Raw genomic sequence first — 15,252 nt, 5'->3', positions numbered from 1 at the left:
GTCGTTTCTAAACGATTGATGTACTGGAAAGAGAACTTACCCGATCGTGCTATCTATACGCATTTATTATATGATAGTAAACGTCGTAATAATGATAACATTGTCACATTTGGTAATTTTTCTTACTTTTTTATTCAAGATATATTGCATGCGAGAATTATTTAAATTGTAAGAAAATTCAATTTTATACATTTATATATTTTTGCAATATAAATCAAATGCAATAAGAAAACTGGCAAATTAAATATACAAAGGATTTTGTGACTCTATTCCTTAATAGCATAATTCATTGGCGATACATTAATTAAACAGTGATTATATTGGCATGCATTGGAGATCTTTTGAGCCAATGTAAAGACAATATTATAATAGCTATAAATTTAATACGACTACATTGCTAATATTACACATCATTATGATAATATTGGATAAAAACTGAAGTTTTTGTCAGTGAACAGTATACGACGTGGAGTTCTATTTCTCGTAAGTAAAAAAGTACATAGGATAAAATAAAAGGTGCAGCAATATGAGATTTGTCATCCATATTCTAATGAATGAAATAATGATGTAAGCTGGTTCTAAACCTTGTACATGTAACTTTTTAAAGTATTCTTATTGTACTCTTTTTTTTTAATTCCTGAGAAATTATAGATCAGAAAAAAAGAATAATTGAAGATTAATTTGAGAATTCTTTGTGCTATCTAGATGTGTAATCATATCATATGATAAAGTTTTTGTTTTGTTTATTCTATTTACTAATTAATATATTTTTTACTAATTATTTATTTTGCTTAAACAAGAGATATATATGTTCGCCCGATATTTGAAATTCAATATTTGTTATAAAACGTAAAGCGTCTACTTTACAAGCACTAATCGATGTTGGGAATAGAGATGAAAAAAAAACGGTTTTTTTTACTTTGGAGTAAAAACTGAATTAAATCTGGGTTTTTACAATAAAACATTGTTTTTTTATCAAAATCCTGAAAAAAGATACAGAATTCATTTTTCTTGATATTGTTAAAACGTCTATTAATATATTAATATCTACGTTATAATATTTACGTTGCTATTATTTTGTAATACTACTTTTGTTTTTATACTTTGTAAATATCAGAGTGGAACCGTCTTCGCGTTATCGCGGTATCTAATGAGTTTATAACGCTTTTTCAACCTAGATCTAAGTATATCCATGGCTATCTTCACATAGCAACCAATTTACAATCAATATTGTGCACCAATGAATTGTGCTACTAGAGTTATATTTTACATTTACATACTCTTAAATGTCATGAAATTTTGCAATTATCGATTTCCAATCTTGTAATATCTGAAAAATATTATAATTTGATCTTATAGACTGATGCTATTTATATTATATATAAATTTTTTAACAGTTGTTATTGAGATCGACAGTACATGAACGAACAAGGAAGTAACTATATCTTTAGAAAAAGCTTTGCAAAAGATAGCCTTGACTTGGAAACTCGAGACTTTGTTTAACTGATTGTAAGATGAGAAACTCGAAATTAAGGGAACCTTTTGGAATAGTTCGGTATCACGTTACTATATCCTCTTTTCGACCTTAGTCGATGATAGTGCGATAAGCATGAAACATTGATCTGAATTCCACCCTTGCTCCTCGCATATTATTTTGCGCGCAAAATGTACATATAATGTATAAATCATTTTGTACTAATTTACAATTCGTACTAAGGATGATCGATGGTGAGTAAAACGACGAGGTTGTTGAAAATAAATCTGTGATGTAGTGATCGATGTGATAGTAATTCATAAATTATCACGAAAATGTTGATTTATTGTTGTTTAATTGAGATTTGTTAGTTGAAAAAACAGAAATACTATTGTCTTCTTTTTATCGGCAATAGTGAAATTATAAATAATGACTTATCTCCATTTTTTATTTATATAACAGCTGTTTATTTATCTATTTATATATAACAGCTATTATTTATCCATTTATAATGAAATATAAAACTAAAAAATTTTTATTGAATCCTATAATTAATGTAATAATATAATTTCAGAGTATATATATATATCTGTATTTTTTACTTTAATACATATATAATTGATAATTTATAATAAAATTTTATCGATCTCACTACATTTATTCTAATAATCAGAGGTTTCTTTTAAATCGAATACTTGAAAAGTCTAATATATATACTATATTACCGTTTTCAGATTTACGTTTTTCGAATAGCAAAGAAAGGGGATGGATGAAGCAGGGAAAAGCGACTTACGCTTTTACGTTTCAAGCATTTCATCTTTTCGCTCCACTTTATTTTCTCTCAATGCTCTTACAACTTGAAAAAAGAGATTTATGTAGGTAGATGTAAATAGCGTTATTAATAGTATCATGTATTACACCTCGTATATGATACGCGATGGGTTTCAGGCACTTTTGACCATACATACGTAATACTAAGATATCGTTCACACGCTTAGCCCGTATTCAGCACCATCGAGTTATTCAGATTTATTACGCACTATATTGTAGTTTGCTTCGTTGTATCTATCTATTAATCTTATATTTCAAAGAGAAAGAGCAACTGTTGAGATTAACTTTTGCTCGTCATACAATCACCTTCACAGCATGTTATCTTTATAAGTTCTTTAAAATCAGTTTCAATTTGTTCAACAAGATGAACTTCGTCAATTTCGATATTTTGGAAGCAGAGGTTAATGCAAGTTCCGTCAAGATTCCTAAGCATAGTGTTTATCACAGATATCATGTTCTTAAATAATTACGAGGTTTATTGGTGACATGATTAATTGTCGTTAAACATCACTTAGATATCCACCGGTGACGTTTACGATATAATCGAGACATGCATTGTCCGATATTTATTATGTAGTTTACTGCAGCAATCCGCTTTTGTCGTAACTGACCGACCTAAAGGCATCTTCGACGAGGTCCGTCAAGCATCTGACCGCTTGAAGGAGGGCCGCGAGGAGCAACGATAACGAGAGTGAGATCAGTTTGCTGGGGACCAAAGCATTCTCCGAGGCACCTTGATTTTTCCCCGACATTTTTTTCCTCTTTCGCTTATCGCAACTGGTATTTTTATCGGCGCCATTGTCTTTGTCCTGTATTTTAGCTGTCGTTACCCGCTTCGGTTTCGTGGGCGAGTTTTCTTTCGATTGTGATGTCACATTGTCTGAAACTTCCTTGGCTAATTTCGGCGTCATCTTCTTCTGTTTGTGCAGAATGGATCGTCGCTGCGACGCAAAACTCTCGAGTTTTTTCCGAAAGTCTGCCGCTGTTGCTTCAACGGCCTGTAGAAATTTCTCCTCATGGGATCCTCTTCTGTCATGTCGTTTTCTTTTATTGGCTTGCAAGGTACCTTCCGATAGTGCTTTCGCATTGACTGCTAAGCGACGAGACCCCGTGGCCATGAGGAAGACGTCTTGTAACGAGGGCTTGTCGTTCTCTTGCTTAACACCGAGCTCCGAATTCTGGAAGATCGAGTTCTCGTCCAAAGAGCTTGCCCTGCTATGCCACTTGTCGCGGAAGAGGGATTTCTTTTCAACGTATGCGCTATTCAAGTTATAATCGATTGTAGTTGCGGGTTCTTCTGGTTCTGACGAGCACAACCTAATATTTTCTTTAACTTTATCTAGGGCGATTTTTCTTGGTAGAGTTTTGCCAAGACTATTGAGCACGAAGTTCTTCTTTGAACATATCTGAGAATTCGAGTCCTTTTCCTCTTCTATTAAAACGTTTGATTTATCGATACAATGATCATCATCCGATCTTGAGGGATTATGTTGGTCAACGTTGATTATATTCGAGCATTCCTCATTGGAGTTATTTACGACAGGAGCGCCCGCGTTTCCGTCTTCATTGTCGTTATCCTTGATCGTTATATTCTGACCTACCCAGATTTCCTCTTCTTCTACTTCTTCCTCCTCTTCGTTTTCCTCCTCTTCATCCGAATCGAGAGACATGGATTTATTCCTGGGAATGACCGGAACAATGCCATCGGCATGGAGGAGATCCTGTACCTCATAAAGGCTTCGTTCGATACTTGGACTCTTGTAGAGTAAATTCCGCAACTCCGGAATGTCCAAATCTTGAACATGAAGGAGATTTTGTTCAATATTTAAAAGACTTTCCTCGATTTGTACCAAACATTGTTCGATATCGCAGGTAGTCTCGGAATCCGGTTCGTCTTTCTTTTCTGATTGATTCATGCTTGCCTCATTATCCTGCTTTTTCGTGGTATTATCCTTAGATTCTTCCTGTGTAACGTGAGACTCTTCGCGGCGATTTTCCGACCATAGTTCTGAAGACCAGAGAGGCATCATAGCTTGATGCTGCGTTTGACTGTCGTAGAATACACGATAATTGCTGTGACTATTGGCTATCTCGTAATTCATATCCGTTGATGTATCCCACGCCAGATTATCGTTCGAGCTCTCGTTATAACCTCGATCTCGTATATCTACTGCAGGATTACCATGTTCGCCATGACTGTTTGCTACTATGTACGATGACGTATCAAGATCGCGAGCCATTTCAAGATTATTCCTAGCACTTTGATGTTTCGAATACAGTTCCGCGTACTTACTGTGACTGCTCGAATCTTGATAGGCATTTCCATGACTATTCGCGAGCGGATATGTCATACCAAAATCGAAATCAGACTGGTATCGTTTTGAATTAATCCCCTTTGATCGATTGTATATCGACCATTTGAATCTGCCTTGACTATCAGTATCTTCGTCCTGATTACCATCGTCTTCATCATCGTCATCATCGTATTCCGTAGCATCCTTAGGATATGGCAATTCCTCACCATCAATCTCGGGAACTGAAGGACCAAGATTTCTGTCGTCGATTAAGATATAACCGTCCAGTACATTATCGTCGAGATCGATCCATTTCTTCGAACCGTCCTCGACATCGGTTCTTCGGTGTCGCTTCTCGGTATGATGGTTTATGGAACGTCGTCGTCGTTCACGTATTGTAGGATCATGTACATGTATTTCTACCGGGCAGAGGACGTCGGAATTTCTCTCGGCGTTGTCGTGCAGCGCTGGCGGTGTTGTAGCCACCAGCGGTGCCGCTTCGTCCAGCAAATTGTCTCTGGATTCGCGGTACCGATAGCCGGGACAAGGTGTGTCAACCGGCAAATGCGAGAGAAGATTGACATAGCCGGCGCCTCTGCCTATCAGCGATCAGGTACTGGTTGATGGATTTATTTGATCATGAACTACGGCGGAATTTTGGCTCTCGTTCAATATTTCGTTAATCGAATTCAATCGGTGTATGTTACATATCACCTGTTGACAGATACGCAAATAATATAAATGTATTCATCCTCGATAGAAGGTGGCGAGACTCTATTGTTTTAAAAATAAAAAAGATTTCAATTTTTTTAAATTTAATGTGTCTTAAAATTTCCTACATTTATAATATCAAATATTACTTTTTTTTTATAAACTGCTACAATATATTTGTGTAGCATTCCAAAAAATTAAGTTTTTATTATAGAACATAAAACATTTTTTGCTGCATTAAAATGTATTATTTACAAGAATTACCTTTGGAGGAATTATTCTGATATCCCTAAATTCTTCCGTGAATGTTAAGATATAAGTGCAAAACGCTATTGCACAAAGCCATTCAGTTATGGTGCTAACCACATGCAACTCCCAGCCGCCATCCTCCTTATTCCATTTCCGGGGATTTGTTCCTACACACAAGATATATTTTAAATATTAACACTACAACATGCAATGCAAACAATAGTTAAAAATTAACAAACCAACCCTTATAGGCCGAATGAGCCAATACGCCTGTGATGACGATCACAATGAAGCACACGGTACAGAAGGTCGATAATGCCGTACGAAGCTGTGCAACTCGTAACGAGCACCCTGATGGGTACAAGCAAAATGAACATACGGCCTGTAACAAAAAGATAGTCGGCTCATTTTCATGAGTATCAGCTTCTTTTACCTACTTTGTTATGATAGCAATCGATTTTATTCTTATATCTACAGTTAAATTATATACTTTTTTTATTTGTTTATTCTGTATTAAATCTTTATGAGTCATTAAACATTTAATAAATTTTCGTTGTTTTGAACATGTAATTTTTTCGTACGTACCTGGCTCCAAAAATATGCGGTACCACCTCCGAAACAGAGAAATGCACCGATAAGATGAACTACTATTACTGATGTCTCTTGAAAGTTTGCAACAATTGATAGACCGGCGGTTGACATGAGGCCGAAAATTAAAGCCCAGTAATTCCATTTTGCAAGCAAAGAATCTGTAGGTGAATCATCAGAGCTAATGCATTCCTTAACTTGGGAATATCTTATATAGATCGCAAAACCCACTGCAATTAAAACGAGTTGCAATCAGCTTTAATGATGCATAAAATTTATATGTTATGATTGTTTATTATCTAATAGTTATGACTTTATTATAATTTTCACGATTCCTAATTTTTTAAATATACTTTTTATACTTTTTATAAGTAATAAACTTTAATTAAATAACAGAAGCAAAGTTTCCTTGTTTTAATACAATGAGAGAAATGTTACTGTAAACAGTAAATGTCGTTGTAAACGGTAATATAATTGGCACAGCTATTCGAATTATGATTATCTTGAAAACTCATTGATGTGATATAAAATATATATAAAATGTTTATGGATGATATTATATCGTTTACGGAAAATATATTGTAGATATATATTCTACTTACTGAGAATAGTGATCAGGTTGACAATTTGAGAGAAGATAGAACTTTCTGGTGCGTAAGTCGCTGTATCAGAAATGTAAGGAAAACCAGCTTCCACATGTCCTAGTAAGACAGCTATTACATATCTGTGAATTGTGAAATACATCTTTTGAATAATTTGATAGAAAACTTACAATTAGATAGAAGTGCGCGTGCGTGTACCATCCCCCCATATACACAAGACACTAATAATAAATACAATAATATAGGTATTAATAAATTAACAGATATTAATAAATTATTATGAATATATAAACTTTTTAATAATTTATTAACTGTTTGGACTTACGTTGAAATGAAAACTGTAGGTAAGGAGATAAAAACGGCGATCGGCAGATATTGTAGATTCGCAAAGAAGAACTCCTGCTTCTCCATGATTTCGATGTGTAATCGTTGTTACTATTAAGCCAATGATAATGATGATGACGTCAATCGCTGACGTCTGCGATCGACGCCGCTATCGGGAAGAATCTCGCATCGATGCAACCGTCGACGAGTAACGGTCATTCATACTCTTTGATGGCTATTCATAGGCCTTTTAATTCTCTCCTCGTTAAATATCAATCTTCGCAACGACTAAATCAAGGGCATTGCCGCAATTCAAATGCCATCGACATTCTTTGAATAATTCTGTAAGAGAGGTAATTTACCTTTATATGTGCACGAATAATATTTTACATGTATATAATACTGTAATTAACTGTATGACACAGAAGCGTGATTTATCATATGACATCAGCAATTTAATAATAATTTTATAATATTTAAATACGTTTATTTAAATACGTTGTTCTATTATAAATAAAAGAATCTCGCGTGTTCCTGACCTCAGAAGCTAAATTTCGTTTATTCCATACATCGATCGTATGGAATACTTTTTGTATGTCGAAATAATAAAATATTTCATTTTTGTTTATTTAAAAAAAAATATATATATATATTAATTATTACACGTTTGGTAAAATAATTTTTAAAAATATACAGTCTATTTTATTCTTTATTAATAAATTGCTTATTAATATTAACTTTTAAAAAATATTTTTTTTTGAAAGATGTCCTTTCTATATGAATTTTTGCACTATAGAAATAACATAGACAACAATGTGAACAATTTAACATAGGCAACAATAAATATCGCATTATAACATTTATTAATAAATCTCTGATAAATTTAATAATATTAATAATTTATTTAATTCGATGCGTTAGGGAATCGTACCGAGTCTGTCTGAAATATATTGGGGTAGTCACATTATGCATTTATGTAAATATAATAATATGATTGATAAAAATATTTGCGACATACGTCATGTTTAAAAAACGCGCAAATCGTTATGCATGTGTTATCTGTATGAAAAAGTAAAACATGTGAATAAGCATGTTAATAAAGGCCATGAGGCGGAAGCGGATATGATAAGGTAAAAATTCTCGTTGAATAATCTCTCTTTCTCTCTCTTTTTCCCTTCATCAAAATAAAAATAAATTCAAGAAAGAATGGAGGGACATGTATAGTATCTCGATTACGTTCGTGATACAACGTGCAGCAATAAAAATAATACGCTTCTGTTTATTTATATTTTATGCTGCGCAAGGTCATAGAACATTCGTCGCAATAAACTACCGATCAATTCTCTATTATTTTCCAACATTTGAAGAATCAAATCATACCAAAACTGCAACAAGACACACTTGACACATCAGGTGATGTTACACAAAACTTTTCCTCCGAAAGCGATGATTCCGCTTTTGTTGGGTTTCGTTCGTGGGGTTGTTCAGACTATCAGTTGGAACTCTTCATGGTCTTTATTTTTCGGAGCACACGACGTCCAAATAATAATAGACGATATTGCGTACAACCAGAAAAGATGTGAGGTATAGGCTGATGAGTAGACCTTGGTTGAATTTTGTCGGACGGCAAAACTCCGCAGAGTCGCAACGAAACTCGTTGGAAAATGCAAAGGTTATAGCCCGTGGAGGTGCGCGATCAATGTTGCGTCAGTGAAAACGACGTTCTCGGCAGCTGCGCCGCCGTCCTTGCTACCGTCGCGTCGGCGTCGTTACTGTCCGATCAACACGTTCGCCAAAGACTATTTATCCTACTACTCTGTGAGCGCTGTCTTAGCCATTTCCTGTCACTATGACGTGTTGCTCTTAAGATTAATAGCGACAACTACACGGAAAATAAAGTTGGAAAATCGTCAAACGATTACTAAATTTGATTTCAAGCTTGTTAATAAATTAGTGATAATCGAATATTTACATGTAAAATAAAAATTTAATATAGTTCATTCACAAGTTTCATTTAATAAAGAAATTATATTAATTAAATAGTATAGTTGTTAAGATGGTATCAAAATTTTAATTAAATTAAACTGTATATATTCTTTTTGATGTAAAGTATTAAAAATTGTTGATAGTTATTTCTGTAAGATACAAATTTTGAACTTGACAAATTTTTAAGATTATTTTATAGAAAAGTCTTCATTTCATTTATTCCAAAATTATATCATTTTAATGATAAAATTAAATCTAAAAGTTAAATCTGTTCTTTATATGTTCTAGATTAAATTTAACTTCAAATATTTGTAAAATTATGCACAAGTAATTTCAAGATACAAGTGATAAAAAATTTTAAATAAAATAATTTTAATTAATATTTTTTGAGAAACACGAAAACTAGAATTAGGAAACTTGGATTAGAAAATTTAAACAGTTTTTTTTACTGGAACAATTGAAATAAATACTAAAAAGTATATATTAATTAAGTCTTTTTTTAGATTCTTTGTTTTTAAATCAATGTTGCTACTAGAAATAAAAAGAGAAGTCATTTTGTTTTATTTTTAATAATTTTATGAAACTTATCAATAAATTATTTTTTATTAAATTGTAGGTAATGAATTATTTATAAAATAAAGAATTTTATTTTGAGAAATTTGGGAAAACAAAAAACGAACAACATTAATACAAAGAATGACAAATAATTGATATTAATGGTATTATAAAATACATTGCCCAGTATTTATACTTACTATCGGTAATTTACTCTCACTCGATAGATAGAATTCCCTTTTTATAAGAGGAAATGTATTATATATACAGTACGCTTTTATTATCATTACAGCTTGTACATTGATTTTTTAATTATTACAATTAGGAAAGTTTGATATTAAATGCTAAATCATGTAAATACAGTTTCAAAATAAATAAAATTTCAAAGTAAATGTTAATACGATCTGGTCCTATCTGTAGCAAAACATGATATAAATCACATTTGATGTTAATAACTTTTTAATAAACAATGAGTGACAGCTAAAATCTTTTGAATATTACTCAGGGTGATGACCTTGACAAGATATGTCAAGGTCAAGATGATTGGAACAAGGCTCTTTAAACAGATGTTCTACCATTTTTTTAAATTTGTTATTAGCCTTGTATTAGTATGACTAGCTCGAATTATAATGATCTCGGCGAAAGGTCAGTCGTCCTCGAACGTGGAGAGAAACTAGACGCTTGAGACGTCGTACGTTTCGCAAATTAATCAGCGAGAGGATCTTGTCTAAATCTGAACTCACTCATTGGTAATTCTTATTACCAATGGACTGTTATTACATTATATAACTTTACGCGCTTTTAAAAATTTTCAATTTTATTTTACAGTTGAAATAATATTAATCCTTGTCGCTCAGTTGATTTTATCTTCTGATGTACATTGTGTAATTATAGCAAATAACTAATCAGTTAGTAACTTCTAATTATCAATTAAATTTAAGTTAAAAATATAAGCAATAAGTTAAATATGTCTATCGTTGCGTACGTATTTTGTTTCTGATTAGGTAATGAAATAATAATGCGAATTAACACTAGCTATACATACTGAGGTTCCAGAAACTCTAGTGTAATTTGTTAAATCGTGATTTTTTCGTGTTTCTGCACTTTTCTTCTTCTTTGAACCTATATATCTTGAAGCTCCTTAATTCTATCGACTTTATTATGGACTTGTTCCTTAATCAATTCTCCATTAATTGAAAAAAAAAATTAATTAAAATATGTGTTCATTTTTACGGAAGTTACGGTAACAAATATGGATGGTATCCCAAGGACCCGAGTATATTATATTAAGGGTAGAAGAAAAGAGTATGTATAGCTAGGGTTAAATACGACCGAGCCCGTATTCAATCAATATTAGTATATTGATAATTTGATTTTTTTATATTAAACTAAAATAGTGAAATAAACTAAAATCCAATTAGTATTTCGTCACGGAATTAATGAAATAATTTCTTATATCGACTTTTTCAGAACTCAGCAGTTTAGTTTTAGCAGCGCGAGTCGTTTAATGTGATACCGTAACTATATTGTGGTGTAACGAAGAACATATTTGATATTTATTTTATAATTTCAAATATTTCATATCAATTACAATGTGCTGACAAAAGGCAAGAGATAAAAAGTGGTTTTTACCAGCGCGATTTTTTTACGTAATTGCTCACGTGTAATGTTTTTGATATCCCAACATGATACGATTCAAACGTAACAAAAAGCCACAATGCGTCAACCTTTTGTTAAATATATTGCGTATACATTGCACGGATTTCGTGTAACAAAAAGTTATTACAAACTAATAATCACTTAATGTAATACAATTTGAAATATCTAAGATATAGATGAGTTGTGTACGAATCCAAGGAATAAAGCAAAAATCGTGCAATAGAGCTTATTCATCGAAGAATATTAACCCTTAGTATACACCTTAGTTTTTGGCACCCTTAATACACATGTTCGATCATTCGTGCCTTGGATTAATTTTCATCACTTTTACAAATATACATAAATTATTAAGCGATTTTTTTACATATATTTTGACATCTTTAGAAAGTATTTGTACAGTTATATGTTCATAACAAATTGTAGAAAAATTGTTATAACTAAATATAGTTAACAAAATGAGAAAAATCATTTGTGACCCAGAGGTGAACTTCGGAGTTGTCAGTTAAAGGATACGCACGAATTGAGGTAACGCACAAAATTTGTTCTCTAGACGCCAAATTTTTTTTAGGAATAAAAAAAAGACCGATATTTGACCAGGTGCTCTTAGTATTTCAAAGAAAAGAAATGCGCAGGACATGAATGATTCAGAGGTGTGTATCAAGGCTTAAAAATGTAATGAATGGATTAATTTACTGATTTTGTAATATGCGTTAATATTTCTGCAATAAGATGATCGGAGCGCGGCCTTGGGGATTGTTTTGGCGCGGAAGGGCGGGCGACACGAGGCGGCAGGGGGTGGTACGGGCCACGAGGTGGCGCGGCGCGTCACGTTAATGCGAAGTTACCGCGCAGTCATTTCCTTACCGAGACTCGTATAAGCGGGCAGCCGTATCGCGTGCCGCTCTTCTTCACAATTCTTTTTGAAACCTTATCGCGAAGAATGCTAAATATAATACGAAACGTTGTACTTTATGAATATTCTATACGATTACTAATTTGCATTTGTTACATTTTAATTATTCATTAAAGAATCGAGATGTATCATGTATCATGGAACAGATATTTAATACGGTTCAACCATTTGGAATCAAAATGCGTAATGGAAACCAGAATTTATTACTACTTCGCGATAATTAAGGACAATTATTTTTGTTTAACCTAAAATTTTTCTCTCGCTTGAATATAATTCTTAATTATAATATTTTTTAGGCTTCCACGGGTGTTTCCTATATGAAAATCGTACGTTTCGCAGATTTTCTTCGTGTCCAGATCCATTCTTATCTTGGCAAGATAGGCATTCCAAGAATGGATCTGGACACGGAGAAAACCTGCGAAACGCATGATTTTCAATTCTTGATTATGCTTTGAACGATATCACATGAGTCATAAAAAGCAACGTTATTAAATATTCTCATGTAAATAACACAATTCATACTATTCCTACTTTGAGAACTAATATAGTTTGTGTAATTAATAATTTAATTTTTCATTTTCGTGCATCTTTTGTTATACGATCCGTATGAAAAATTAAGCGTAACTTTGAAACTATTTGTCGGTAATAAAAGAAATATTCCTCTTTTTTATTTATCTCTAGTCCATTCCGTCGACTCTAATCATATCTTATAGACATCGTAACGCATCGTAATAAGAGATTCAGCCCTTTTATCCGTTCTGAATTTATTTTGCAATGGTGACAAATTGACGTATGTTTGATATACATTTCTAAAAGTTAATCGATAATTGCATAGTAATATAAATAACAGTTGTATGTTATATTTTTCAGATGATATCTTCCCTCTCACGGGTACGACCTTGACGTGGTAAGAGGGCTCAGTACCTAGGATATACATGAAAAGAACGGTTTTTCTCACGTATCTAAAAATTTGCGTATCTATCTGAATGATATATAAAGTAAATTTTTAAATACTTTAGTAAAATCATTCTCTTCATATAAAAATCCAACATCATCGTAATAAGAGATTCAGCCCTTTTATCCGTTCTGAATTTATTTTGCAATGGTGACAAATTGACGTATGTTTGATATACATTTCTAAAAGTTAATCGATAATTGCATAGTAATATAAATAACAGTTGTATGTTATATTTTTCAGATGATATCTTCCCTCTCACGGGTACGACCTTGACGTGGTAAGAGGGCTCAGTACCTAGGATATACATGAAAAGAACGGTTTTTCTCACGTATCTAAAAATTTGCGTATCTATCTGAATGATATATAAAGTAAATTTTTAAATACTTTAGTAAAATCATTCTCTTCATATAAAAATCCAACAATGGGGAAGCTAACGTACCCTCGTCGCCGATTTAATTGAAAGTGAACGAACCGCAGCCGGTTCGTCGCGTCGCGCGTTTGCTTCGGGAGTGCCGTTAAAGTTATCGGACTAATGGACTTTTCACAAAACCCATTCGATGAAATTCTAATTCGACGATGGAATCATATCTTCAATGTTTCGACAGGAAAGCGGAACTCTCTTTGAGACGTTGCTGCTTAATGCAGGTGACCGGTCGCTGGTGCAATGCTCTCACGCCTCTCACGAGGTGAGGCCGGCCGCGTAATGTCACGCACGTGTTCGCGCGGTTTAGCAACTACTGTTGCTGTCGGCTAATTGAGGACACGCTCTGTCTGTCGGCAAACGGTTCGACCCTTAGCGGTAAGAAGCGATCGATTGACTCGGATTCGTCTCTGCGTCTATTCTGTTACTCGTTATACAGTCGTTATGACGATTGCATAACGAATTACAGAATTTCGCTGGTGGTCGCCCAAAAAGGAGTTGTATAATTTTGGTCGGGGCGATCATTTCTCTGTGTTTATCTACCAGTTGAATCGCGTTTAATCTGACTTGGTCAGAGCCTAGCACTTGGTAGGATCTTTTCAAGACCTAGCTCGTGACGAGGGGTTGGATCCTATTTCCTGAATTGTCTAAATTGTTAGACTCGGCAATGGGTACCAACTTTTCTCTTATCAGAGGCGCTTGTCACGTCTACCAGCCTCTTAGAATCGCTCGTGGTACAGCACCACTTGTGTCTCACTCAGACTAGTGTTAGGGCGTATGCCTGAGCCAATTTTAAACGTGATTTTGCGTAAATCAGAGGTGATGGACTCGATTCGATCGATTTCGTCTTCTTTCGTGTGGGGCTTAACTCTTGTTCGGCGTTCATCGTGTGTTTCGCGTGTACTCGTCGACATGTGGTGTTGATTCCACCGATCGAAATGGAAATCATAGATCGTGGGTTTTGTAAACGTGAAATACCGCAGTGTCGTGCGAAAGACTTTCATAAATAATTAGTCCACGCGCGATTATAGTGTATTATTCGCGAGTGTTTTACGCGAGTGTCCTGTGCGAGAGGATGTCAACCCAATTCTGAGAGGAGGAGGAGGAGGTGTGGGAGAAGCATCAGGCACCGGCGGAGCAACCTTACGGTAAATATTATTTTTTTGCTTATGTAAAATCAGTATCTTTCTTCTATTTATTCTTGAGTCGTTTTATTTTACAATGATTTAAAAATAATAATTAGAAGAAAACGATTATTTAAAATTATTTTGAAAGTTTTTAAATACGCATTTTTAAAATCTTTTTTTTTTTTAGAAAATGTATAATTATTATTATAAATATCTAACTGAATAGTAAATGAAAAAATTCGATGTTTATAAAAATTATATTTTGAAAATTTTACGATAATTTTTAAGAGAACTTTGCGTTTAGTAAATATTTTTTTGAATATTGATTGATTTTTCTGCTTCGTTTTAATTTGGATTTTAATTTATTTTTTACAGAATCACATCGTAGCGACGTTGCAGATGTAACTCCGCTGTTGCGCATCGGCCTGGTGAGTGATGAATTGATGTTTTTATTGAGGTAACGGATATATGATAATTTCATTAGTATACTATATATCTAGATGCATATATGCATCAATTTAATAAAAATAGACGGATAAATGTATAATAAATGATGCATT

General features: G+C 33.4%; 1 protein-coding gene across 1 annotated transcript; it reads right to left on the bottom strand.

The window, feature by feature from the left end:
- Positions 1 to 2,228: 2,228 nt before the first annotated feature.
- Positions 2,229 to 8,683, bottom strand: LOC108722057 (uncharacterized). The gene is given in 8 exon segments (XM_018446964.1): positions 2,229 to 5,198; positions 5,528 to 5,573; positions 5,575 to 5,726; positions 5,803 to 5,941; positions 6,145 to 6,377; positions 6,750 to 6,871; positions 7,075 to 7,415; positions 8,454 to 8,683. Coding segments are annotated over 7 exon segments (3,093 nt in total). The 5' UTR covers positions 7,161 to 7,415; positions 8,454 to 8,683; the 3' UTR covers positions 2,229 to 2,883.
- Between the last annotated feature and the right edge of the window lie 6,569 nt (positions 8,684 to 15,252).

Source organism: Mycetomoellerius zeteki, unplaced genomic scaffold (assembly GCF_001594055.1).
Source record: "Mycetomoellerius zeteki isolate Tzet28-1 unplaced genomic scaffold, Tzet1.0 scaffold191, whole genome shotgun sequence".
NCBI lineage: Eukaryota > Metazoa > Arthropoda > Insecta > Hymenoptera > Formicidae > Mycetomoellerius > Mycetomoellerius zeteki.
The sequence above is the reverse complement of the archived record's forward strand: the minus strand, read 5'-3'. Positions and strand labels throughout refer to the sequence as shown.